This window comes from Bubalus kerabau, chromosome 17, assembly GCF_029407905.1.
Source record: "Bubalus kerabau isolate K-KA32 ecotype Philippines breed swamp buffalo chromosome 17, PCC_UOA_SB_1v2, whole genome shotgun sequence".
In the NCBI taxonomy this organism is placed as follows: domain Eukaryota; kingdom Metazoa; phylum Chordata; class Mammalia; order Artiodactyla; family Bovidae; genus Bubalus; species Bubalus kerabau.
The window spans coordinates 52,248,916-52,274,615 of NC_073640.1; the positions used below are offsets into that span (position 1 = coordinate 52,248,916).

The 25,700-nt window shown below is 46.6% G+C and overlaps 2 protein-coding genes across 4 annotated transcripts in view; one reads left to right on the plus strand and one right to left on the minus strand.

The window, feature by feature from the left end:
- Positions 1–634: 634 nt before the first annotated feature.
- GMFG (glia maturation factor gamma) lies at positions 635–14,967 on the minus strand. 2 transcript variants are annotated; one of them, XM_055553625.1, is made up of 8 exons: positions 14,865–14,967; positions 5,484–5,551; positions 5,029–5,125; positions 4,882–4,931; positions 4,398–4,447; positions 1,698–1,780; positions 1,022–1,095; positions 635–797 (listed from the first exon to the last, which is right to left on the minus strand). In XM_055553625.1, exons 1-8 carry the CDS (start codon positions 14,926–14,928, stop codon positions 726–728), a joined length of 558 nt encoding a protein of 185 aa, XP_055409600.1. In that variant the 5' UTR covers positions 14,929–14,967; the 3' UTR covers positions 635–725. The 2 variants fall into 2 exon arrangements, with proteins under 2 accessions (XP_055409600.1, XP_055409601.1); XM_055553626.1 differs by lacking the exon at positions 4,882–4,931 and having other exon boundaries at positions 5,033–5,125; positions 14,865–14,966.
- The window catches only part of SAMD4B (sterile alpha motif domain containing 4B), a 37,878-nt gene continuing 24,450 nt past the window's right edge, over positions 12,273–25,700 (plus strand). Inside the window, exons 1-2 of one of the 2 annotated variants that reach the window (XM_055553620.1) lie at positions 12,273–12,538; positions 23,036–23,096. The gene's annotated coding sequence lies outside the window, so the exon portion shown is untranslated. The remainder of the gene's footprint in view (positions 12,539–23,035; positions 23,097–25,700) is intronic. The other variant, XM_055553619.1, reaches the window with a different exon arrangement.

Below are 25,700 nucleotides of genomic sequence, written 5' to 3' on the forward strand. Positions count from 1 at the left end.
TCAGAAACAGAAAGCCTGAGAGCATCAAGTGACCAAAGATGACGAAAGAAAGAAGAATCGCCACAGGGGGAGGGCAGTGTCCCTTTCCTGCCTCCTCAACTTTTCATACTCCTCAGGGGTCCTCTGAGAGTTCTGATTCCTCTAAATCTTTCCCAGACCTGGCCCACAGGCCCAGCCAACCCCACAAATCACTCACCCCCCAGAAACTCCCCAGCCCCTGAAGCTATTACATTTGACATTTATAACAACTTCAACAACTTTTCTGGCTTCGAAATCTTCCTGCTTGGGGGATCACTGAGAAAATTAGCATAGGTGTAAACTACTGCCTTCAAGGGTGGGAGGGTGGGAGGTGGGGAGACAGGCCCTCGCCTCCTTTACTCTCAGGGACAAGGCCCCTCCACAGATTCAGATATTCCCCCCAATTCCTCTAGGAGACCCAGGCCTCCCTCATTTCTCCTTAGGAAACCCTACAGGCCCCTCCCTTTCTTACAGAGGAACAGGTATGGAATCCTCCTTGTCCTCCCAGAACTCAGCAGGCGTCCACTGGCTCTGCCTGTCCTCTACTGGTCCAAAACTGGTACTGCAGGACTGCCACCTGGTGCCCACAATGAGGAACAGAAAACTAAGCCAGAGCTGAGGGTCTCTGAGTTGTTGCATTTTAATTCCTTTAAGGTCTGGGATGTTCAGGCCCTAGGGGGTTTGAGTTCAGGTTCCCGGCCCAGAGGTCAACGAAAGAAAGACAACTTCTCTTTGAGCCAGGCCTCAGTGAGATCATCAGTGGTGCGAATTTCAAACACCTGCGCAGAGAGAGGGTTCAGTTTTATAATCCACTCAGGAACTGAAACAGTGAGGGCTCCTGCCCCCCCTCCCTCAGACCCAGAAACCCAGCTCCCTCCTCCCTCAGACCAGGAGTCCTGAGCCCCCATGGGGGACCTCCAGGGGTTAAGTCCCCCACCCTCCATCAGCCCTCGGATCCCAGACTCTCCTCCCTCACACTCAGGAGCATCGGGTGGCCCCAGACCTTTGTGAGCTCTGCTGTCTGCACCAGCCTGTTTTTGCTCCCTGCGTACATCATCTGTTGTTCAGGCTTGCAGCCTGTGTGAAAAACAGAAGAGGAAAGCATAACTGGGGGATGCCAAGGTGTTCTCGAAGGCCCTGGTAATGTCCTACCCTGGAAAAGGAAATGGTATCTCCCACTCCAGTATTCTTGCCTGGGAAATCCCATGGACAGAGGAGCCTGGTGGGCTACAGTCCATGGGCTCGCAAAGAGTCAGACACGACTTGGCGACTGAACAATAACAGTGTCCTACAGGCCCCGGAGTTTTCTAAGAATCCCAGGCATTGTTCTAAGGAGGTCCCTGGAGGCTACAGTCAGAGTCTTCAGAGTTGTTTGGGGCTGGAAGTTATTCTAGGGTCCCTGGAGATGGTTTAGGGGTCAGACAGGGGTTGCCAGTAAAAGGAAGAGATGAATGTGCTTACACACCTCAAAACTAATGAAGATGGGGGTTTGGGGCCCTCACCTCCCACCCCATTGCCCTCTCGGCATTCACTCGTCACACACACCACACTCTCACACAGGCATCTATACATATGCACACAGTCACACACACAAAATCACCAGTCACGTTCACATACACACACTTACACTCAAACACACACGTGTACACATCCCCACGAATCTAAGACCCCCTTCTCACCCACAGGGCTGGAGAAGATGAAACACAAGGGGTAGGACACTCGGCCATCGGCGTGCACGTACTTGTAGCTGTAAACCACGAACCTACAATAGTGAAAGGGAATTCAAACTCAGGCCTTGGCCCGGAGCTCAGGCCTAATGCTCATCACCTGAGACCACAGCCTAGAAATCTTGCCTGAGTTTGAGAACCTAGGGTTAACAACTGAGACCGAGGGTACTGGCTTCAAACACAATAAATGATTTAAAAAATAATAATGGGGGAAAATAATAATAATAGGGGAATTCCTTGGTGGTCCAGTGGTTGGAAATCAGCCTGCCAATGCAGGGGTCATGGATTTGATCACTGATCTGGAAAGACCAGGGCCGCATGCCGCAGAGCAGCCAAGCCTTCCCGCGATGGCTATCGAGCCCACGCTGCAACCTACTGAGGTGCACATGCCTAGAGTCTGTGCTCTGCAACAAGAGAAGCTACCATAATGAGAAGCCTGCGTACTGCAGCTAGAGAGCAGCCCTCACTCACCGCAGCTAGTGAAAGGCTGTGCATAGCAACAAAGAACCAGTGCAGCCATAAATAAGTTTTTAATTAAAAAAATAATAATAGTAAATGCTAAATAGAATTACCATCTGCTCCAGCAATTCCACTACTGGGTATTTATCAAAGAAAATGAAAACAATAATTCAAAAAGATATATGCACCCCCATATTTATTGCAGCATTATTTATAATAGCCAAGAAATGGAAAAGACCTAAGTGTCCATTGACGCCTGAATGGATAAAGAAGATGTGGTACACACACACACGCACACATATGCACACAATGAAGTACTATTCAGCCATTAAAAAAGAATGAAATCTTGCCATTGCAACATAGATGGCTCTTGGAGGGCATTACGCTAAGTGAAATAAATCAGACAGAGAAAGACAAATGCCTTATGATCTCACTTATATGTGGAATTGAAAAAATAAAGAAACAAACCATCAAGTTCATAAAGAGAGAGAACAGATGAGTGGTTGACAAAGGTGGGAGTGGATGAAATGGGTGAAGGGAGTCAAAAGGTACAAGCTTCCAGTTATTCATTTTAAATACGTCCTAGGGATGTGATATACAGCATGGTAAGTATAGTTAATAACGCTGTGTCGTATATTTGAAAGTTGCTAAAGGAGTAGATATGAAAAGTCCTCATTGTAAGAAAAAAAATGTTTTAGAAACTATGTATGGTGACAGATGCTAACCAGATTATCATGGTGAACATTCTGTCATACGGTATATACAAGTATCAAATCATTATGCTTTACACCTGAAATTAATATATTATACGTCAAATAGAACTCAATAAAGAAAAAAATGCTTAAGAAAAAATGGTTTTGGAACCTCCCTGGAGGTGCAATAGTTAAGACTACAGAGGCAGGGGTTCGATCCCCAGTTAGGGAGCTTAGCTCCCGCATGCTGAGTGACGTGGCCAAAAAAAAGTGTTTATTTGATTATTCACAACAACACTATGATGTAGGTACTATTATTATCCCCATACTACATACAGGAAAATCGAAGCCCAGAGAGTGAAGCCATTTGCCCAAGGTTCTATGGGTAGATTTGAACCCAGGAACTTGGCTGGTAGAGTATAAGTGCTCAGCCACTATGTTTTACTGCCCAGCAGTCTAGAACCAGGGGCTGAGACCAGGGCCAGCTATATAATTTCCCAAACCCAGTGCAAAATGAAAATGCAGGGCCCCTTGTAATAAACACAGGAGAAAGCCTTTTTTTCCTTTCTTCTGCAGTCTCTTTCCAGACTGCTCTCGGTCTTTTAAAATTTCCTGTTTCAAGTCATGTGCTGTCTTGGGCATGGGGACACTCACAGGGGCAGTGAAAATGCTCAAGGGCACACCCTGGAATTTATCTTTCAGCAGTGAGTGCCCCCCCCCCTTCCCGATACTCCCAAGTCTGTAATTAGGCCCCCTGCCTGGGGCAGAGGGCATCAGCCATCATTGGGCAATGTGGGAGTGGGGAGCTGAGAACCCATCTAGGGCTGGACATGTGAGCTGAAGGAGGCTCCAAGCCTCCAGCACAGGCTCCACTGTCCTGTCAGACTTCACACAAAACAGATTCAGAGATAAAACTATAAAGAATTTCAAGATAGCAGGGATCAAGCCCTGCCTTCAAGGCTCCCTTCTGGGTATGGGGCCCTGTGTGATTGCACTTGTCAGATGCCCAGGGTGCTGACTGAGATCTAGAGCCTGGGATTGAGGCTCAAAGTCCTAGGACACCCAAAACTCACCCCAGTCGAGATGAAAAAAATCTAAAGAGACCAGTTTTCATAGAAGTGTAAAAAAACTCCTCCACACACAAAAAGCACCAGGCTCCTCTGGCTTCACACAGGATTCTCCCCAATCATTAAAGGTCAAATAAATCCTTTCCTACTCAAAGTCTTCCCAAGCATTGAAAAATAAGGAAATTTTAACTCTTCTTTTTTTTTTAATGAAGCAAGTACAATGTTGAGACCAAACCCTGACAAAGTATGTACTAACATCACGTATGACTATTAGCGTAAAATTCTGCAATAAAATTTTGGTATACAAACCAGAAGTCCTGTGATAGGAACTCACAGACATAGTTTCAAAGTCCACAAATAAGACTGGACCCCAGGTAGCCCCCCAGTCTGTAACCCTCGGTGGCCTGACCTTCCCCTTCCTTGCCCCAGGATACCTGGGCTGTCTCTCAGGCAACTCCATTTTTAGTTCCTCTGGAGAAATATTCTGTGAGGGGTGGGGGGAGGAGAGAAAAATAAAAAGACTGCCATTAAACAAACATGGACTCTGTGCCAAGGCACTCATCCAAGAAACACCCATGGATTATTAGCCCATTGATCTCTCCCCAAACCCAAAGGGGTAGGTCCTGTTATTATCCCCATGTTACTGGTGAGCAAACCGAAGGGGTGCTAAGACACTTGCTTTTTTCTAAACAAACTACAAGGATTAAATCACTGAATTCACAGACAACTCTCGGAGGTAAGGACTGTTATCACCATTTCACAGATGAGGAAACAAGAGACCTATACAGGCAGAGTCTCTCGCCCAGGGTCACAGCTAAGCTGGAACTTGACTTCCGGGTTTTTCTGGCTCCCAACACCAGGCTCTCAGCATCAGTCACAGTCTTTTGGGTCTCCCAGTCCCATCCCCCAGCCCCTCACCTGAAATTCTTCCTCCAGCACCACCATCTGCCGGTCTTTGTCCACTTTCACTGAGGAGGGAGGGCATACGTGGGTCGGACGCCCCTGCCATCTGTCCCTATGCTCCCCCACACCCCCCATTCGTTCAGGAGGGAAGATGACACTCACTTACTATGGCTGCATTGTCCGTCTCTTTTCGGAAGCGGAATTTCCTCAGCTTTTCCTTTAGCTCTGGGTCTACCTCACACACCACCAGGGAGTCGGACTGCCAGAGGAGCCCAGTTAAGAGCTGAGTCCCCTGGCCTCAGCCCTGCCCCCTTCCCCAAACCTCAGTTTCCCCATCTACTAGTAACGAGGAGGGGCCCATAGCCCATAGATTGCCTTTGTGAACACTGGGAAAAGGTACCCTTTCCTCTGGGCTGGACTGGAGCCCTCTTGGCAGGTGCCCTTGGGCAACGCCCAGGGAGGTTTGGGGATCTGCTCGCCTGGGGCTAAACCCGGAACCACCATCTCTCTTTCCCCAGCCTTGACCTCCCATCCACAGCCTGACCTTCACCCAGGCATCCTCCCAGCCCCAGTCCCACTCCAGCCCCAGCCCTTCCCATACGACCCTGGCCCCCTACCATGACTTTACTGTCCAGGGGCCTCTTCTTTCCTTGGTTCCGCTGTCTTCTAGGGGTGGGGACCACAGCTCGAGGGGGCGGGGTGTGGGGTAGGGGAAAAGTTTCATCAACCACCACATCCTGTTTATGCCCATTCTGAGACAACTGTCACATATGGCTCCTCCCCCTCCTTCCTTCCCCTCATCTGTTGGGACCTCCCAGGCTTTGCAGTCACCCAGACTGGGATTCAGGTGCTGCCTGACTGTGTGGCTCTAGCTAAGTAACTTCAACCCTCTGATTCAGAATTGTTATGAGGATAAAATAACTTCACATATCTCCCAGCATGGTGGACAACACCCAATACACCATAGGTAGTGATGAGCTCTTTTTTTTTTTTTTATTGTAATTGGAGTATAGGTGATTTACAATGTTGTGTTACTTTCAGGTGTACAGCAAAGTAAATCAATCAACTATACATATTTGCACTCTTTTTTGGATTATTTTCCCAAGTAGGTCATTACAGAGTATTAGGTGGAGTTCACTGTGCTATATAGTAGGTTATTATTAGTTATCTAATTTATATACAGTAGTTGCTGCTGCTGCTGCTAAGTCGCTTCAGTTGTGTCCGACTCTGTGCGACCCCGTAGACGGCAGCCCACCAGGCTCCCCCGTCTCTGGGATTCTCCAGGCAAGAACACTGGAGTGGGTTGCCATTTCCTTCTCCAATGCATGAGAGTGAAAAGCGAAAGTGAAGTCGCTCAGTTGTGTCTGACTCCTCGCGACCCCATGGACTGCAGCCCACCAGGCTCCTCCACCCATGGGATTTTCCAAGCAAGAGTACTGGAGTGGGTTGATACAGTAGTATATACATGTCAATCCTGATCTCCCAATTTGTCACTCTCCCTCTTTCCTCCCTGGTAGCCATAAGTTTTTTACATCTGTGACTTTTTCTGTTTTGTAAATCAGTTTATTTGTAACATTTTTTTATATTTCACATGTAGCAATATCATATAATATTTCTTTCTTTGTCTGACTTACTTTACTCGGTATAACAATCTCAGGGATGGTCCATCTGTGTCATTGCAAATGGCACTTTTCATTCTTCTTTATGGCTGCATAATATTCCACTGTGTATATTGATATGTACCACATCTCTTTTGGAGTGTACCACATTTTCTTTATCCACCCCTCTGTTGATGCACATTTAGGTTGCTTCCATGTTTTGGCTATTGTAAACAATGCTGCGTGTACCTTTTCAAATTATTGTTTTCTCCAGCTATATGCCTAAGAGTGGAATTGCTAGATCATGTGGTTGTTCTATATTTAGTTTTTTAAGGAAACTCCATACTGTTTTCCATAGAGATTGTACCATTTTACATCCCATTAACAGTGCAAAAGGGTTCCCCTTTCTCCACACACTCTCTAGCATTTTTTTTTTTTTGTAGACTTTTTTGATGATGGAATGATAAGCTCTTTAACTGTTCCTCCAGGAAGCCTTCCTGGATTCCACTACCCACTAATCTGGAATATTTTAATTCCAGAGCTAAAAGAGGGAATTTAGAAATGTTTGCTGATCAAACTGCCACTTTTTAGGTTGATGGGGAAATGGAGGAGAAAGAGGAGACTCACCAGCACTCAGGTAATGGTACATTTTTTTTCTGCAGTTATTCAGCCTCATGGGCCTTATAATGGGCACTACAACAATGGTGTTTAATCCTATCAGACCAGTACCTCCTTTATGATGAAGAGCATTTTGTATTGTCCTTCCCAGTTCGCATCCTGGAATGAAATTCCTAGATAAGGCAACCTATTTATACACATAAATTCTCCCTAAAATCAATATAATGTCCTAACTATCATATATAGTAGAAATAAAAGGGAAGTAATTTATGAGAACCCCCTCTGTATTTCTGTGAAAAAATACACACGAACAACAGAGTATGTTCACAATGTCTGGCCCACTGTGCTGAGTTCCTTCCCATAGCAGTAGGCAGATCCCACCCTCTCTAACCTCCTCAAGGGCATCCCTGCAGCTACCCTCCTTCTCCCTGTATCATCAATATCCTTATCTCTACTGGATCTTTCCCCTTGGCCTACACACAATGGTATGTCTTAAAAACTAAAAACCCTGGAACTTTTCTGGTGGTCCAGTGGTTGAGAATCCACTGCAAAATCCCTGCTTCCATTGTAGGGGACACAGGTTTGATCCCTGGTCAGGGAACTAGAATCCTGCATTCCACATGTTTCAGCCAAAAATAAATAAATAAAATTTAAAACTAACCTATAAACTTTCTCTCTCCTGCCTATTCATTTCCTTCCCTTTTCAGCAAGACTTTTTGAAAGAATTGTCCACACTCGCTGCCTCCAATATCGCCTCCTAATTTGCTCCTCAACTCTCTCCCAGCAGGCTCACTCCTGTCTCTCTCCAATGACAAGGACCACCAATGACCACCGTCAGAGGGCCACCAAGGAGCTTTGTGGCACTGGACCTGATAGTCAATTCTTAATCTTCATCTGCCATGCCCTGTCAGCTGCATCTGATATCCATCACTCCTGTGCCCAAAACACTTTCTTCACTTGGCTTCCGGAACACCACCCCAGCTTGGATTTCCTCTGGCTTTTCTGGCTGCTCCTTCTCAGTTCCTTTCTTAAAATTTTATAGAAGCATAGTTGACCTACAATGTGTTAATTTCTACTGTAGAGTAAGGTGATTCAGCTAAACACATATATATACAATGTTTTTCATTTTTTTGGCTGCACCATGAGGCTTGTGGGTGGCCTTGGCAGTGAAAGTGCGAAGTCCTAACCACTGAACCACCAAGGAAGTCCCTCATATTCTTTTCCATTACGGTTTATGACAGGATTTGAATGCAGGTCCCTGTGCTATACAGAGGACCTTGTTGTTTATCCATTTTCCATGTAACAGTTTGCATTGGCTAATCCCAAACTCCCCATCCATCCCTTTCCCACCCCCTCCTCCTTGGCAACCACAAATCTATTCTCTATGTCTGGGAGTCTATTTGTTTCACAGATAAGTTCATTTGTATCGTGTTTTAGATTCTACATATAAGTGATACAGTATTTGTCTTTCTGACTTACTTCACTTAGTATGACAATCTCTAGGTGCACCCACGTTGCTGCAAATGGCATTATTCTATTCTTTTTCATAGCTGAGTAGTACTCCATTGTATATATGTACCACATCTTTATTCACTCCTCTGTTGATGGACATTTAGGTTGCTTCCCTGTCTTAGCTATTGTAAATAGTGCTGCAAGGAACATTGGAGTGTATATATCTTCTTGAATTATAGTTTTCTCTGAATATATGCCCAGGAGTGGGGTTGCAGGATCACATATCAGCTTCCTTTTAAGAGTCATGAGTCCCTGGCCTCAGCCCTCAGTCTGCTTCTCTTTTCTATCCTCCCTCCCCTCTTCCTGAGAGCATCAGCCTCTTAGTATTCAAAGGGGGATACCCTAATTATTTCCCCAGCCTGGGCCTCTCTAGGCTCTTATGTCCAACCGCCAGCATGACTCCATCTGGATGTCTTGGAGTCATCCTTGACCCATCTCTTTCCCCTGACAATGTACCTTAAAACCTGCCACCTCTGAACTTCCAAACATAACCAGAACTGGCTCATTCCTCCCCTTCCACAGCCTATATTCTGCCCCTGCCACCTTCAACTTCTGCCTGAACTCTCATAGTAGCTTCCTCACTGTTTTTCTGCTCCCACCCCTCTCCCCACACTCTATTCTTCATAGGACTGTCAAGAGAATCCTGCTGCTGCTGCTGCTAAGTCGCTTCAGTCGTGTCCAACTCTGTGCGACCCCATAGACGGCAGCCCACCAGGCTCCCCCGTCCCTGGGATTCTCCAGGCAAGAACACTGGAGTGGGTTGCCATTTCCTTCTCCAATGCATGAAAGTGAAAAGTGAAAGTGAAGTTGCTCAGTCGTGTCAGAGAGATCCTAATAAAACCCAAACCAAGCCAGGAACTCCCTGGAGGTCCAGGGGTTAAGATAGGCTACAGTCCATGGGGTCCGCAAAGAGTTGGACTGAGAGACTTCACTTTCACTTTCACTTTCCAGGGGTTAAGACTCCAGGTTTCAACTGCAGGGGGTATGGGTTCAATCCCTGGTCAGTGTGAACTTCACACATTGTGCAGTGAAGCAAAAAAAAAAACCAAAACCAAAAACCCAAACCAACTGACATATCTGTTCACTCAATACTCTCATGTCTCCCATATTATCTGGGTAAAAGCAAAAGTCCTTATAGCGGCCTTAAAAGCTCTTAATTATCTGCCACCATCCCTCCTCTGTTACCTCCTGGATCTTGTCTTTCAGTACTCTCCTCTTTGCTCACTCCTTTCTAGCCACAGTAGCCTCTTTCTGGTTCTGGGAGTGATCCTGACATCAGGCCTTTTCACGTGCTGGCTCCTTTTTCTTGAACCCTCCTTCCTTCATGGTTCACCCCTTCACTCCTTCAGATTTCTGTTCAAATGTCACCTGATCAAATAAGCCTTTCCCTTATCTAAAACAGTGCTGATCCCACCTCTCCAGCCCTTAGCTTGCTTTAATTTTCTCCATAGAACTTATCACCAAGTTACATTGAAATATACCAAATAAACATTGAAAGTATCATTTGTTTCTTCCCCCCAACTAGAATGTAAGCTTCATGCCTGCCTCATTCGTTGTTGAATTTTTAGTACCTTAAGCAGTGCTTGGAACATATTAGATACTCAAGAAATGTTATTGAATAAATAAATAAATCAGTGTCCTTGGAGCCCAACCATTCTATATGGCGTTGAAAGTTGTTGCTTAAATGGAGGTGGCAATGCTTGCGGTTAGTGATGTACCCCTGCCGTCTTTTAAAATGGCCTATCCTCACAGTGCCAGAGACGCCCCGTTTTCCTGGTTTACCTCCTCGCTGTCTCTGGCTGCCGTTTCTCAATCTTTGTTAAAAGTGTCGATTTCTTTGCTCAAACCTTATGTGTCTCCTCTTCTCAAGGTTCTATCTGGTGTTTGTTTCCATTCACCCTTCATACCCCAGGCTAGGTCACTAACTCCCACAGCTTTACTTACTATCTTTGATCATCCTCAAATATAGGCTTCTGGCCCCAATCTCTCTCTTAAGCCCCAGACCCAGGGGTTGTGGCGCCTCCTAAATCCTGATGCTGGGTAGCCAACACTGGACTCAGCGACTTCCTAACCTGCTTCACCTCTGGGTCTCCTCCTCAGGGAAGCCCCCAACCCCTCCCCCTCAACCTTCCAGCCAGAGGACCTTGTCTTGAATTTCTCCCTCCCTCACCATCTGTGGCCTTGGAGTCCCAAAGCAGGTTCTCCCAAGGTCCTGGGCATCAGTCCCTGGCACCTACTCCTCCTCCTCTTCCCTCCTCCCCTGATGCAAACGCCCCTCTCCCACCCCAGCTGGCTCCCCGAACACCCAGCTCTAGTTCTATTCCCTCCTATCCATCCTCCATATAGAAGCCAGAGACAGCTTTCCAACCTCCCTCTCCCCCCAACCCCCTGACTCTCCTTGGGGCGAAGACCTTCCATGGCTCCTCAGTGCCCTTGGGACAAGTCCAAACTCTTTCAAGTGGCCAAATTTCTGGCCATGGCTTATTTCCCACCACTCCCCGCTTTAAACTCTACATTCCTCTCCGACTCCCTTTCTTTGGGTTCCTCTAACCCCAGTACTTTGGCCACCTCATGCGAAGAGTTGACTCATTGGAAAAGACTCTGATGCTGGGAGGGATTGGGGGCAGGAGGAAAAGGGGACGACAGAGGATGAGATGGCTGGATGGCATCACCGACTCAATGGATTTGAGTTTGAGTGAACTCCGGGAGTTGGTGATGGACAGGGACGCCTGGCGTGCTGCGATTTATGGGGTCGCAAAGAGTCGGACACTACTGAGCGACTGAACAACCACGCCTCTGTCACCTGGGAGCCTTCATTGAGTGCCCCCGCTATGCTTAGTTCACGCTGCTCCAGGGCAGTGTGTGAAATGAATAGGTTACTACTTGCAGAGCAATGACTCCCATTTATCGACCGCCTGCTTTGTGCCCAGCGCTTTGTATGCATCGTCTCTTTAAGTCCTATTCCCAATTGAGAGAAGCAATAGACTCAGACGGGGAAGGCAATGGCATCCCACTCCAGTACTCTTGCCTGGAAAATCCCATGGATGGAGGAGCCTGGTAGGCTGCAGCCCATGGGGTCGCTGAGAGTCGGACACGACTGAACGACTTCACTTTCACTTTTCACTTTCATGCATTGGAGAAGGAAATGGCAACCCACTCCAGTGTTGCCTGGAGAATCCCAGGGACGGGGGAGCCTGGTGGGCTGCCGTCTATGGGGTCGCACAGAGTCGGACACGACTGAAGCGACTTAGCAGCAGCAGCAATAGACTAAGAGAGGGTTGCGATGGAGAAACTGAGACTCCAGCTGCCCTAGCGTCTACCCGCAACCTGGATGATAAGGGCGTAGCGGGGCACATGCCTAGAGCCCGGCTTGGGGGCCAGGCGGACCACCGGGCCTTGAACGCCAGAATCAGGAATTGTGACTTAGTTGCAAAGCTGAGGTAGACACGCGCGAGACTGCCCCCTGCGGGCCGGGAGGCCCAATCCCGGGCGCCGCCGGGCCCGTTGCCCATGGCAACGCCGCGCGCGCCCCGCCTCTTCCCCCACCCCACCCCGCAGGGCCGACTGCCCGTCAGCTGAGCAGCCGACCAATCCGACGGGGCTAGGGGTGGGCCTCGTGGGCCTTGTTCAACCCCCGCGGCCCCCCTCTCTGCCGGGACCCAGCCTTTCTCCGCGCACACCTCCCGCCCTTCGGGCTGCCCTCACCGCCCGTTGGCGAGCGCGCGGTTCGTCACCGCCGCGTCAACTAATGCTGGCGCGCGGCGGTCCCGTCGGGGAGGGGCCAGGGGCGGTGACGCACGGCGCGGTGACGCAGCGCGACGGCGGCGGTGGCGGCGGCGGTGGTCGGTGCGGGAGGAGGGAGGGGAGCTCGCGGGCCGGAGAGGGGGCGACGGTGGTGGCGGTGGCCTGAGGAGGCCCGGGCGGCGGCGGCGGCAGCCGAGGCGGTGAGTGGCGAGCAGAGCCAGGCGGACGTGGGGCGGCGGCGGGTCGGGGCTCTCGGGGCTCACCTCAGGGCGCCCCAGGCCGCGCGGGCGGCCCCGCCCCCTCAGGGACCCCGGGCGGCGGCGGGCGCGGAGCGCGGGCCTCAGGGGTCCCGACCCTCGAGAGGCTCTCTCACACCCGTACCCGGAGTCGCCCTTACAGGCCGCTTCTCGAGCTTCTCCCCGAATTCCTCGCCCCTCGGGGTGGCCCGGGAGCCCGGCCAGCGGCCCATCTCGTGACCCCCCCCCCAGGTCTACCTCAGACAGCTCCCTAGAGGGCACGCCCACAGACCCCCCCCCCCCGAATCCACTCGAAGCCCTCAGTCCCCTCCCGCCGTGCGCGAGGCTTGTCGAGAGACCACCGCTGATATTTCCACGTCTGCTCCAGACCCTGTCCTACGCCTCAAAAATCTTCCTCAGAGAACCCTGCTCTGGCCCCAGATCCCCCATCCTCCTCCTCAGTCTAGAAATATTCCCCCGGGGCCACTCCTCGTATTCCAACAATATGTGTCAGATATCTTCTCCAGGAGCTTCCCTCATAAGCCCTAAAAATCTTCAGATCACAGACTCCCCGAAATCCCCTCCAGACCCCGTGCATTCCAGAAATCTCCCCCGGCGACCTACTTCGCACATCCCAACAATATCGCCCAGACTTCCTTCTCATCCCAAGAATTTTCCCTCCCATCTACCCCCATTTCAGCAATCACCTTGGAGATTTTCCATTCATGGCCCCCAAATCTAAGAGCCCCTTCCCCTGGAATGCTCCAGAATGCTCCTGATGTACCCTGGAAAATCTTCCAAAGAGACCCTCTGAAATGGCCTCGGATCCTCAAAACTCATCTGGAGCCCCACCCCTCCCCCCAATTCATCTCCCATATACACTCCTTCTCCATATACACATCCCAGAAGTCATCTCTTTGGGCCCTTCCACAGGTTCCAAAAATCCCAAAGATCTCTTCATGTTCCTCAAATCTCCCCACCCTGAAATGCTCTATAGAGCACCCTCACATACCCCAAAAATCTTCCCCCGAGACCCTCCTCACTTATGCCAAAAATCTCCAGAGATTCCCTGAATCTACAGAAAACTCTTTTTCCACATTCCACGAGCCTCTTCCAAAACCCTTTTTATATATCCCAAATCTTTTCCAGTAACCCACACAAAATGTTTCCAAAATTGCTTCCTAGGATTCCAAAAGGTTTCCCATAGTTTCTCTCTGATATTTTCTTCAACCCCCCTTAGAATCCTCCTTTCAAGGTCCCTCCTTATAGACCTGCTTTCTGATGAACTTTCCTCCTCACAACCCTTGTAAACCCTAAGACCCTTTCTTAACCCCTCTGAGATGCAGTTTTTCAAGACCTCCTCATACCTTCTCAGAGACCCCAGCAACCCCCTCGAGCCCTCTGAGATATGACCTTGAAATCTCTCCTAGAGACCCTTCCAGTAACCCTTGAATCACTACTTACAGACCTCCTGCCTTACTGAGAGTGGAGAAGGAAATGGCAACCCACTCCAGTATTATTGTCTGGAGAATTCCATGGACAGAGGAGCCTGGGGCGCTACAGTCGATGGAGTCACAAAGAGTCGGACGCAACTAACACCACCACTACTACTACTTACTTACTAAAAGACTTTACTAGATAATTCCTTCCCTGAACTCACCCTCACAGCTTCCCTCAAATCCTCTAGAACCCTCTGTGGAAGACACCCAACACCATGCAGTCTTCCCTCAAAATAACTCTGAGCTTATTTTCTTAGAAAGTCCCAGAATTCTTTCTGAAAAACCCTTTACTATGACATTCCCACATTTTCTCTCAGAAGAACCACCTTCCCCTTATACCTTATTGAAGGCTTTACTCAGAGATTTCTCATCTGAGCTCTTTGAGAATTTTTCCTAAAAAGACATCTGTCATCCTGCTCCAGTAAATCTAAGATCTCTCACAGAAGACCACACATCCACAGACTCCTTTTAGAGAATTTTCTCCAAAATTGCTGTTCATCAACAACCCCACCACTATGTGAGACTTCCTCAGAACGCACTCTCAAGATTCTCCCTCTGACATCTCCAAGAAACCTTATTCAAGGCCTTATTACATATCCCTTTTAGAACCTCCATTTATACCCTTTCATCTCCTCCATTCTCTCTCCTGTGAAATCAACTTAGAGATCCTTCTCAGATCTGAGCTTCTTTCCCCCATTATCCCACTATAGGCCCCCAGCATCCTACAGACTTCCCCTATCAGGAGCCTCTGTGTCCCTTCTTATTAAAAGATCCTCAAGAGATACCCTTACCCCTTGAAGTTCCAGCCCTCAGAGCTCTTTCTCTCAGGACATTTTTCTTTGGTTCTATCTTCATAGACCCCTCCTCCCTTCAGATCTTCCCTTCAGAGATAGACAGACCCTTCCTTAGACTTTTCTTGAGGACTCCTTCAATTTTCCTCTCAGAAGTTTTCTCCTTCCTTTTCCACATTGAGTGCTTCCTCACAAAAGAATCCCTCCCCCTATAGTAGTTGTTCTCAAAGTGTTGTTCCTGGACCAGCGCACAAGCATCACCTGATAACTTGTTAGAAATGCAAATTCTTGGGTCCCAACCCGGACCTACTGAATCAGAAAACCTGGCAGTAGCTATCTGTTTTTAGGAACCTTCCTGGTGATTCTGATGCATGCTCAAGTTTGAGAACCACTGCCCTCTAAGAGGATTTCCCTTTCTCCACATAAAAGCACCTTGAAAGATGCCTCAGGGTATGCCCCTGTGCCCTTTTGCTCACCCCCATTTTCCTGGGAGCCCCCTTTGTGAAGTCCCCACTTTCCAGAAGATTCCTTACCTTCCTTGAAAGGTTTCTGGCTTGTTCACAAGGTTACCCCACCCTCTGAGAATTACTTCAGATTCTGCCCTTGAATGGTTCCCTTTCAGATATTCCTCAGCATTTTCTCCTTCTGTCTTCCCCTCTACTGCTCCATACCATCCCATATCCTTCAGTGTTTCTGCTTCAAGTTGCTCCCTCCTTGAACACACATGTCCATCTCTTCTTACCCATTCCTCATCTATTCTTCTCCGCATAATCTCTCTTCCCTTAAGACACTTTCCAATCTTCATTCTCTTACTACCCAGAGCCTTCCATTGTACTTCATTGAGCGCCACTTATCTTCTCCCCTGTAGTTTTTCATGTACTTGTCCACTCATGCTGACCAGACTGGGAGTTTGGAAAGTACTGGGATATAACTTGTTCTTCTCTGAATTCCACAAAGTGGGCTCTTGCCTCTGTAAGTTGTAGGGAATCATTGGCTAACCAGCAGCTAAGTTTGAGAAAAATAAACAGATCACAAGGATAACACTGGGGTCTGCCTTCAGGGAGCTCACAGACCAGTAGAGAGGTTGGTCAGGTACATGGGACAGAATGTGAGGTAAAAACTATATACTGTGGGAATTTGGCAGTGAGAAAAGGAACCCTCTATCTGGAAAGACTTCATAGAAGAGGTGGTAAGACTGGGTGCTGTTCCACAAGAGTTGGGACAAGGATGATTGGCCTTCCAGGCAGAGGAAGCAGATTATGCAGTTGGTCAAAAGCAAGAAAGACTCTTCACCACTAACCCATGGCATTTCTTCTCTTCACCTGAAGGACACAGATGAAAGAAAACAGATCTCCTCCATCTGCACTGTATTTGCCAGGTGCACTTTAGTGACCCAAAGAGTAATAATGATCATTGTTTATTGAGTAATTATTATCTACCAGTCACTGTTTAAGTGCTTCACGTGTATTGTCTCATCTCCTATTCACAGGAACACTGTGAGGTAGGTAAACTATGATTATCCTCATTTTACAAAGGATGAAATTGAGGACAAGTGGCTCAAATAGGTTTCTGGCTTTGTCCATCCCAGGATGATAGTGTCTGAAGTCAGAGTTGGATTTTCTCTTCAGGTAGACAGGATTTGCCTCCCACTCATTGCTTACCCATTTTGTGACCTAAAACAAATTACTGAATTTCTCTAGTCCTTCGTTTCCAGAGTTAAAAAATGAAGGTAGTAACGATACCTTACTTCATAGAATTGTTATAAGGCTTAAATAGTTAATATGTATATAGTACTTAGAACAAGGGCTTCCCTGGTGGCTCAGATGGTAAAGAATCTGTCCACAATGCAGGAGACCAGGGTTGATCCCTGGGTTGGGAAGATCCCCTGGAGGAGGAAATGGCAGCCCACTCCAGTATTCTTACCTGGAGAATTTCATGCACAGAGGAGCTTGGCAGCCTACAGTCCATGGTATCACAAAGAGTTGGACACAACTGAGTGACTGACACACAAAACACACACTTAGAACAATGCCCTGTATATGAAAGTGCTCAGTTTCAGCAAAAAAAAAAAAAAAAAAAAAGCTCTCAGCAGCCAAGACTCTAAAGATGTAAGTGGCATTACCTTAGCTCAAGTTGGCTTTAAAAAAAGAATTAATTGCCTCATGTTACTGAAAAGTCCAGAACTAGGATGGTTCCTAGATAGACCTAGCTGCATCCTTCCTAGTAATCACCCCATTTCTCCACTGACTTAATTTCATCCTCAGCTGATTTCTGCTTTGTGACAACAAAATGGCCCTTAGCAACCCCAGACTTGAACTCTGCATCCTTAGCAGTCTCAGTGGAAAGAGAACTCTTTACTGAGAGCCCCAGTTTGAAAACAGTTTCTTCTCTGAGCTAAGTGTGAGATGGTGACCAAAGATCCTCAGACATGTTTAGGTGAGCAGTGCTCTTAGAGATTCTCTTGCTTGCTGAACCAGATAGAACTGTGATTCCATCCTTTGACCTTTGAGTGTTGATGGTAGTCCCCTCCTCACTGTTCCCCAGCCCCGGTCATTCTGTTCTCTATGATTGTTTGGATCCAGAGATTGTTTTTGGCTAGTCTGACCCCACCAGACTTGACTTTGGGATCTCGCTGGTAGAAACAGAGCTTCCCTGGTAACTCAGCTGATAAAGAGTCCACCTGCAATGCAGGAGGACACGACTGAAGCGACTTAGCAGCAGCAGCAGCAGTAATGCAAGAGACCTGGGTTTGATTCCTGGGTTGGGAAGATCCCCTGGAGAAGGGAATGCCCTCCCACTCCAGTATTCTGGCCTGGAGAATTCCATGGACTGTATAGTCCATGGGGTCACAAAGAGTCAGACATGACTGAGTGATTTTCACTTGGGAAAAACAGGAATGAGATGACTGACTTGGTTTGGTTGTAGTCTTGAGGTAGTAGAATCCAGGAGTACTGCTGTTCAGTTCCCTACCTCAACTTTGGGTTTCCAGTACTCAGAGCTTTAGAGAGGGTTAAATAGGTTACTGTGAGTAAGTTTTGTTTTATTTGTTTTAGGGTAAATTTGTTGAATAGAGTCTGCTTGAGGGCAACAGAACAACATTATTATATAGAGTATGCATATCTCAAATGTCCCCAACAATCAAACAGTTTATGAAGGCACTTTTTAGGTACTGGAGATACAGCAGTGAATGAAATAGTCAAGGTCTTAGAGCTCTTGGATCTTATATTCTGATGGAGGGAAGATATATGAATAAGTCAGATAGTGATCTGTGCTATGAAGGAATTAAAACAAATTGAAAGGGGTAGGGGATTGTCCACTGTACACAGGGTGGTCAGAATTGGCCTTTTTGAAGAAGTGACAGTTGAGCCTGATAACCTGAAAGATAAGAAGGCACCAGTTGTGGGAGGATCTGAGATTTGGGCATTCTAATTTAACCATTGTTACATGTGAAGAAAAGACTGCTGCAAGGTGGGGAAATTTTTCACATATTTATTAACAGTCTGTTATGTTCCAGGCACTGTGGTAGAAATTGAAAATATAACAGTGAATAATACAGCCACAGTCTTAGAACCTCATGGATCTTCCAGTCTAGATGTTTCCAGAAGAGCTATAGCCTTAGAAGAAACACTTTTGGACAATGATATCAGACCAAAGACTCCTACTGGGGAGATGAGGAAGATTGGGGCACACATGAACCCAGATCTGATTGATGAAAAGGAACCAGCCATATGATGACCTGGGGAAGGACATTTCAGGTAGAGGAATCAGCCAGCACAAAACCCCTGAGATGTGTAAGGAGATCAGTGTGGCTGAAGCATAAGTGAGGCAGAAGGGGCAGGGGCTTGGAGTGGTTCACAGAGGCCAGATTATCTGGGGTCTTGTGGGCCATGGTAAGGAATTTACATTTTCACTTACAAGCATTTGGAAGCTCTTACAGGATTTCTAAAGCAAGACAGTAACATGATCTATTTGTTTTTAAAGAAAATTTGGTTTCTGCAAGGAAAATGGGCAAGAATGGAAACAGGAGGCGATACATTCATCCAGATGAGAAAGGATGATGACTTGAATATGGTGGTAGTAGTAAAAATGGAGACACAGATACATGTTTGGTGTTGAGCAAACAGGAGTTGATGGTGGGATTAGAGAGAGGAATCCATGATGATGATACTAGCTAACATCTCTGAGGGTATTTATGCCCCACAACTCTGTGAGAGTAGGTGCTATTATTAAACCCATGTTACAGATGAGAAAACAAGCACAACAAGGTAAAATCACTTACTCCAAATTATGCAAGTTTCCCATAGCTCCCCAGGCTGTGTTATCTTCCAGGAGGCCCTTCCTAGCTTTTCCCCTCCTCTCCTTCCCTTCTCCAGGACCATTCATACAAAAGGCACAGTCTTGGTTGAGGCAATAATATATATATTTTGTATACATATTTTAGGAGTTTCTGAAAATAATGGTTAGTTTTCACAAGACAGAAGCTGGGCTACCTTGGCGTCTCACATTCTCCTATTCTTCTCAAGTTGAGATAGTGAATTAACCATAGGTAACTAGCCTATTATCTTATTCATGAAATGAGCAAGTTCCTCCAGGGCCTACATGGATGTTCTACGAGGGCTAGGGATAGGTGGGAAGGCTAATAGGACCCCGTCATTTGTCCAGAGATGTTGGCATTAAAGGGTATACACTTTGGTTGAACTTTATAGGCAGTAGAAGGGAACATACAGAAGGCTGTAGCATTAAACACAGGAGCAAGCAAGAACTCTAAAACCAGAGTGCTTGGCCTTAAAAATCGCAGCTTAGCTGTGTAATCTTGGATAGGTAACTTAACCTTCTCTGTGTGCCCGTGTCTTCATCTGTAAAATAAGGATATGTATATGTGTGTTTATAGTTTTTGAGATCATACAAGCTCATAGGTGGAAAGCTATTAGCATAAGGCCTGGCACATAATACAATACGTGATGTGTGAAGACATGTGAAACATCATTCTAGGTATCTTATGTACATTGTTTCATTTCATTCTTAAGCTTCACTGAGGAAGAAACTGAGTTGCTTGTGGAAGATCAGCATGGCAAGTTAGTGTCAGTAGGGAGAGCTCTGGTTCAGCCAGGTCTGACTGACTCTGCAGCGCTACTTCTGAGAGAGGATAGCTGACCTCCAGAGGCGCTTCCTGTATGTGGGCTGCTTTTCACTGTTTGGAGAAAGAGCCAATGACTGGTTTTTCCTGGAACATCTTAGCCAGTTTTTGACTCCATTTCCCACCTTCCAGGGTTGGAAGATGCTTCTCAAGAAGGTTCCTTGGTCTCTTAAAGACCAAATATGGTAGCCATATTGTTGGATTATTTGAAGGACTTAACCAGAGGGGTTCCCTCTAGTGTCTTTTCTCAAAGACAAGGAGTCATTTTTGGTCAACTAAGGATAAAGAGACCAGAGCAGTGGTGAATTCCCTGCATGGGAACAGTCAAGGCTTAAAGGTGAAGCGTTAAGTGGTAAAAATCCAAATCAGACTGGCCTCGGCCCAAAAGGAATTGGTTGGTTCATGTAACTGAGAAGTCTGGGATGGGGAGGTGGGGGTGAGAGGCTTCCAGCTAGCTAGAGACAGGTCTTCTAACGATATGAACAAGTCTCTCTTTTCCCTCGACTTTTGACTTTGCTTTCATCTCTATTGGCTTCATTCTGAGATGGGCGCTCACTGTGAGGTAGCAGCAGTAGCAACCAGGAATATCAGGCAATAGTGTATAATCTGAGCACCCCTAACCAAGAACTTATTTTCCCTAGTATTTACAGCAAAGTCCAGGGAGGGCTTTCGGTGGCCAAGTTTTACTTTATGTCTACTCTTGGATCCAAGAAGGACAGTTAATTCTTCAAAGGGAATTTAGGGGCCTGGTACCAGAAGATGGGTGTGGATGTTTGGCAGGCAAATCCACTGAATCCATCATAGTAATTTGCTACCACAGTAAGATGCCTTCAAATAGTCAGTGCTGATGCTTTTTTCCTGGCTAATCTCACCAAGCCAAGTCATCCTTTCTCACTGTTGCCAAGCACCCAGGAGAGAAGCTGGAGGCCTTTTGGCCCTTTGGTGGAAGAAAGCCATCCAGTCCTCGTCTCCAGTCACCATCCAGACCAAACACCCAGCATTCTTCTTCTGTCTAAAACATAGGAACACTTCCTTTAGGGGTTATTTTTAATTATGCATTTATTTTTATTGAAGTATAGTTGATTTGCAGTGTTGTGTTAGTTTCTCATGTACAGCAAAGTGAATCAGCTATGTATGTGTAGTCTTTTTCATATTCTTTTCCATTATTGTTTATTACAAGATATCGAATATAGTTCCCTGTGCTATACAGTAGGACCTTATTGTTTTATCTGTTTTATATACAGTAGATTGTACCTGCTAATCCCAAACTCCTTATTTGTCCTTCCCCTAATAGTGACCGTTTGTTTCCTAAAGCCCCAGGGTTTCATGCAGAGTCTCCAAGCCTTCCTTAGACACTAGGTCCTCTCTCCTCATTACATTTCCTGAGCAGTGGAGTGGCTTGAAGATGTAGAACCTTCTCTAGGCCCTTGATAAGTGTTAGTTGCTCAGTGGTGTCCAACTCTTTGCAACCCCATGGATTGTAGCCTACCAGGCTCCTCTGTCCATGAGATTTCCCAAGCAAGAATACTAGACTGGGTTACCATTTCCTTCTCCAGGGATCTTCCAGACCCAGAGATCAAACCCCGGTCTCCCACACTGCAGGCAGATTCTTTGCTGTCTGAGCCGCCAGAGAGGTCCTTGAGAGGGATATATATCAGACTTTTGATCTTTTTGCAGTTTGTGTCTATCTGGCCTAAGCCACAGGCTTTGTTTGTTCTATATAGGGTTCATTGTTGCTGTTTTAATATGAATTAGTTTCTAACATTTAAAAATAGGGGAATTTTAATTTAAAAAGCTAGATTTCTGGCTCCTCTTTTTAAAAAAAGAAAATCTAACAATACTGGACCCAAATTCCTACATGGCAGCAGTTGATTAGAGCTCAATAGTAAATTCTCCCTTTAGACAGTGTGTGTGCTTTTCAGCTCACCATAGCCCTCACTGGCCTGCTCCATTCAAAATCTGGCCTTGTAAGCATCATGTTTGAGATCCTACTGTGTCCCAAGGCTTTGCTTCTAGCATTTGGCTTGGGGAAGAAGCTGGATTAATGTTCAGTCAGTAGTTTTATTTCAGGGGCACAGTGCTGTTGCTTAGGAAAAGTAGCCACCCAGTAAAAGTGTTTATAGGCAAGAGTGCACAGCTTAGGTCTGTTTGTGGATTTGGTCATCTTTTTGCCGTAAACACTGTTGGCATAGCAAACATCCCATCACAAATGTTCCCTCTGAAATAGTAACATGTCCTTCTATCTTATGCGTTGCCACCCAGTGAAGGAATCCCTCCCACTCCCAAGGGATGTTCATCCAGCCTCTGCTTGACCACTTCCAGCGGCCAGGGAGCTTATTACCTCCTCACATGGCAGCCAGTTCCATTCTTGGACAGATACATTATTTTAAAATTCTTCCTTATGTTGAGGCAGCTGCTGTCTCCTTAGGATTGAAAGCCACAAAATACTGGAGCCAGGAAGGGAAACTGACTTTTTCAGGCACATGAAGTACCACTCATCTGTCCGGTATCCAGGGCAAACATTGATAATCAATCACAGCACTCTCTCACTGAGCCAGAAAGTAGAATGCTGCCTTAGATTTCTTTAAAATTAAATTTATCTTTAAAAATTACAAAAGTAATTTGTGTTCATATGGAACTAGTAAAATAGCACAAAGTTATATGAAAGAGTATAACTAATTCCTCCTTCTCCCCAAGGTAACCAATGTGAACAGCACAGGGTGTATCATTCTACACATTTCTCTATATACATAGGTGCATAGGCATTCATATATATAAGGGGTTTATATGCGGCTTTTTTTTTTTTTCACTTTACAAAAATGACTGAACACAGTACTGTGTACTTATGGACTAACCGTAACACTCTACGTTGTAAAGATCAAACACTACACATAGCTAGAAGCACATAGTTTGTATTCGGCTGTCAGAACCAAGCACATTTTTAATTACTACATAATATCACCTTGTATGAGGTATTCTCCAATTCATTAGTCATTCTCCACTGATGGATATTCCTATTGCTTCATTTCTTTAGGATCCTTCTCACCACAGTGTTCCAGGCAGCCACTACCAATTGATTGGAGTTAGCCTGTGAGGTAAAACCCACTTGTCATGTCTGACCAGTCTAGCTCCTTATCTCACACATCCTAGACAAGAGAAACAGACTAGCTTAAAGATTAAAGTGACACAGTGGCTGGGGCAAGACTAGAACTGAATTTTCTTGACTTTCAACATTTCTCATGTCTCAGGTTGCCTCTCACTTAGCGCCATCTATCCTGATTCTCCTCTGGAGTAAATAAACAACTCTAATTCTTCTGTGTGCTACCCCTTCAGGTATTTCAAGTCAGTTATGCCATTCCTCCTGAGTCTTCTCTTCAGGGGAAATTTCCCCAGTGCCTTCAAATTTTTCTCTTAGGGCAAGGTTTCCAAATCACTTTACCATCCTTTTGATCATTCCTTCTGTCATCTTTGCCCCAAGGGCTGTAGAAGTCCCAAGTGTGGCTTCCATGCTCACCTTCATTCATCCATTCATTCAATAAATATGTATTGAACACCCTCTAAGTGTTAGTCACTGTTCTGGGCCCTGGGCAACTGTGTAGCTTGCAATTGTTGGGAAGAGAGAAACAACAAACAAATAAGATATCTGAGGGTGCCATACTATATAGAATAAATTCAGTAGAGTGATAGAAATTTCTTAGGTTTGGATGATCAGGGAAGATCTCTCTGAGGAAGTGACACTGAGCTGAGACCTGAGTGACAAATAAAAGCAAGCCATAGATAGGTTGGAGGAAGCTGTGCTTAAGTCCAAGTGAACAAGAACTCGGTACACAGTGAGGTTGGAACAGCCACCAGAGTCTTACAGGGAGCCCTCTAGGCATTTTATTTAAATGCAGTAAAAAGTCATTGGAGGACTTTAAGCCAGGGAGGCAGTATTTGATTTGTCATTGGGTTGTTTGTTTGTTTGTTTGTTAATGTATTTATTTTTATTTTTGGCTGTGCTGGATCTACATTGCTGCTCAGGCTTTTGTCTAGTTGCAGGGAGCAAGGACTACTCTCTAGTTGTGGTGCTTGGGCTTCTCATTGCAGTGACTTCTCTTGTTGCAGAGCACAGGCTTTAGGGCCCGCGGGCTTCAGTAGTTTTGGCACGTAGGCTCAGTAGTTGCAGCTCATGGGCTCTAGAGCACAGACTCAGTAGTTATGGCACCCAGGCTTTGTTGCCTTGTGGTGTATGGGATTTTCCTGGACCAGGGATCAAACCCGTGTCACCTGCATTGACAGGCAGATTCTTTACCACTGAGCCACTGGGGAAGCTCCTGATGGGTCATTTAGAAAGATTTCTGGGAGGGTTGTTTAATTGGGAATAAGGTTTCATTTCCCCCCACATTTTCTCTTGTTTCTTGTATCCAAAGGGATTGACAGCCAGGCCAGTTTGCTCTGTTCAGGTGGCCCATGAGGGTCTGTGAGGTGAGGCTCCGCCATTGTCAGGTGCGTCTCACAGATCCTCAGCAGGAGCTTGGACATCCAGGGAGATGGCAGTAGCTCCCTGAGACCTAGCCCAGCAGGTTCAATGAGTCTTTGTATGGAGTTCTCAGTCCTCTTGGCAGCCAGAGGGAGATGAAGCCAAATGTGGTTTGGGGATGGAGCCAAGGGCACTGGTTTCAGGAGAGACAGGGGAAATGTGAGTGGAGACCTGGATCAGGAGCCACTTAAAGAAAGGCTTCAGAGTAGTGTCCAGAAACCAGTCAACTGAAGAATAGATCTGTTGTCTGCCCAGTTGACACAGCTTCTGTGTGGTTCCTGCCTAAGGAATTTGGATACTTTCTTGCTTTGGAGTTTTTAACATTTGATGTATCCCCTTCTCAGGTTAGTATCCTCTTGGCTTTTAGGAAAATGAATGACAAGCTGGCATCTCTGAGAGCCAAGGGGGGCATCCCAATCCAGAGGACTTGAGTCAGGAGTATCCTTAAGGGAATGAGGAAGAAGGCTGGGAGAGATTCACCTCAGAGCAAGGGTAGATGGGGTCTTAGAGATCAGAGTGGGAGAGCTGGGTTGGAGGGGATGAGATCCTTCCCGCCCCACCAGCATGTTAGAGATCTTTGAAAAGACCTCCTACCTTTAGGCACCCAGTTGCTGATCAGATAGCTATCCATGTACCCGAGATCTCCACTGGGGTCACCACTCACCCATATCCCAGCTTTGTGGGTCTTAGTTTGAAATAATACACAGACTCCTTAGGTTCCTTTTAGCAGGCAAGCAGTGACTCTGCCCAGCCCCCTAGAGGAGGTGACCACAGATTAGCAAGGTCAGGACATGTGCTCAGCATCACATGTCTGCTTAGTCATGTCACCTGGGGCTAGGTCTCCATTAATTCACATCTTTTGCCATGGTGTGCATTGTCTCCTGTTTGCATCTAGAAAATCTTACCAACTTACTCTCTACTTTAAATCCACTTCCTTTGGCCCTGTGACAGCCAGATGTGAGGGGCAGCATCTTCTCCTTTGTCTGAGTCTCTGAGTCCCAATCAAGCCTTTTCTCTGGCTCTGAAGATTGGAGGGAGAGTTGGCTTAGTATCTGGTGTTGGCTTTGTCTTTCTCCCAGGAGCTCAGCAGAGTTGAGCTAAAGGGGAAGACATGAGGCCTCCTTAACCCCTGAACTCACCAGACCAGTTCTACCCCCTTCTTTCTGACCCCCTTGCTTCC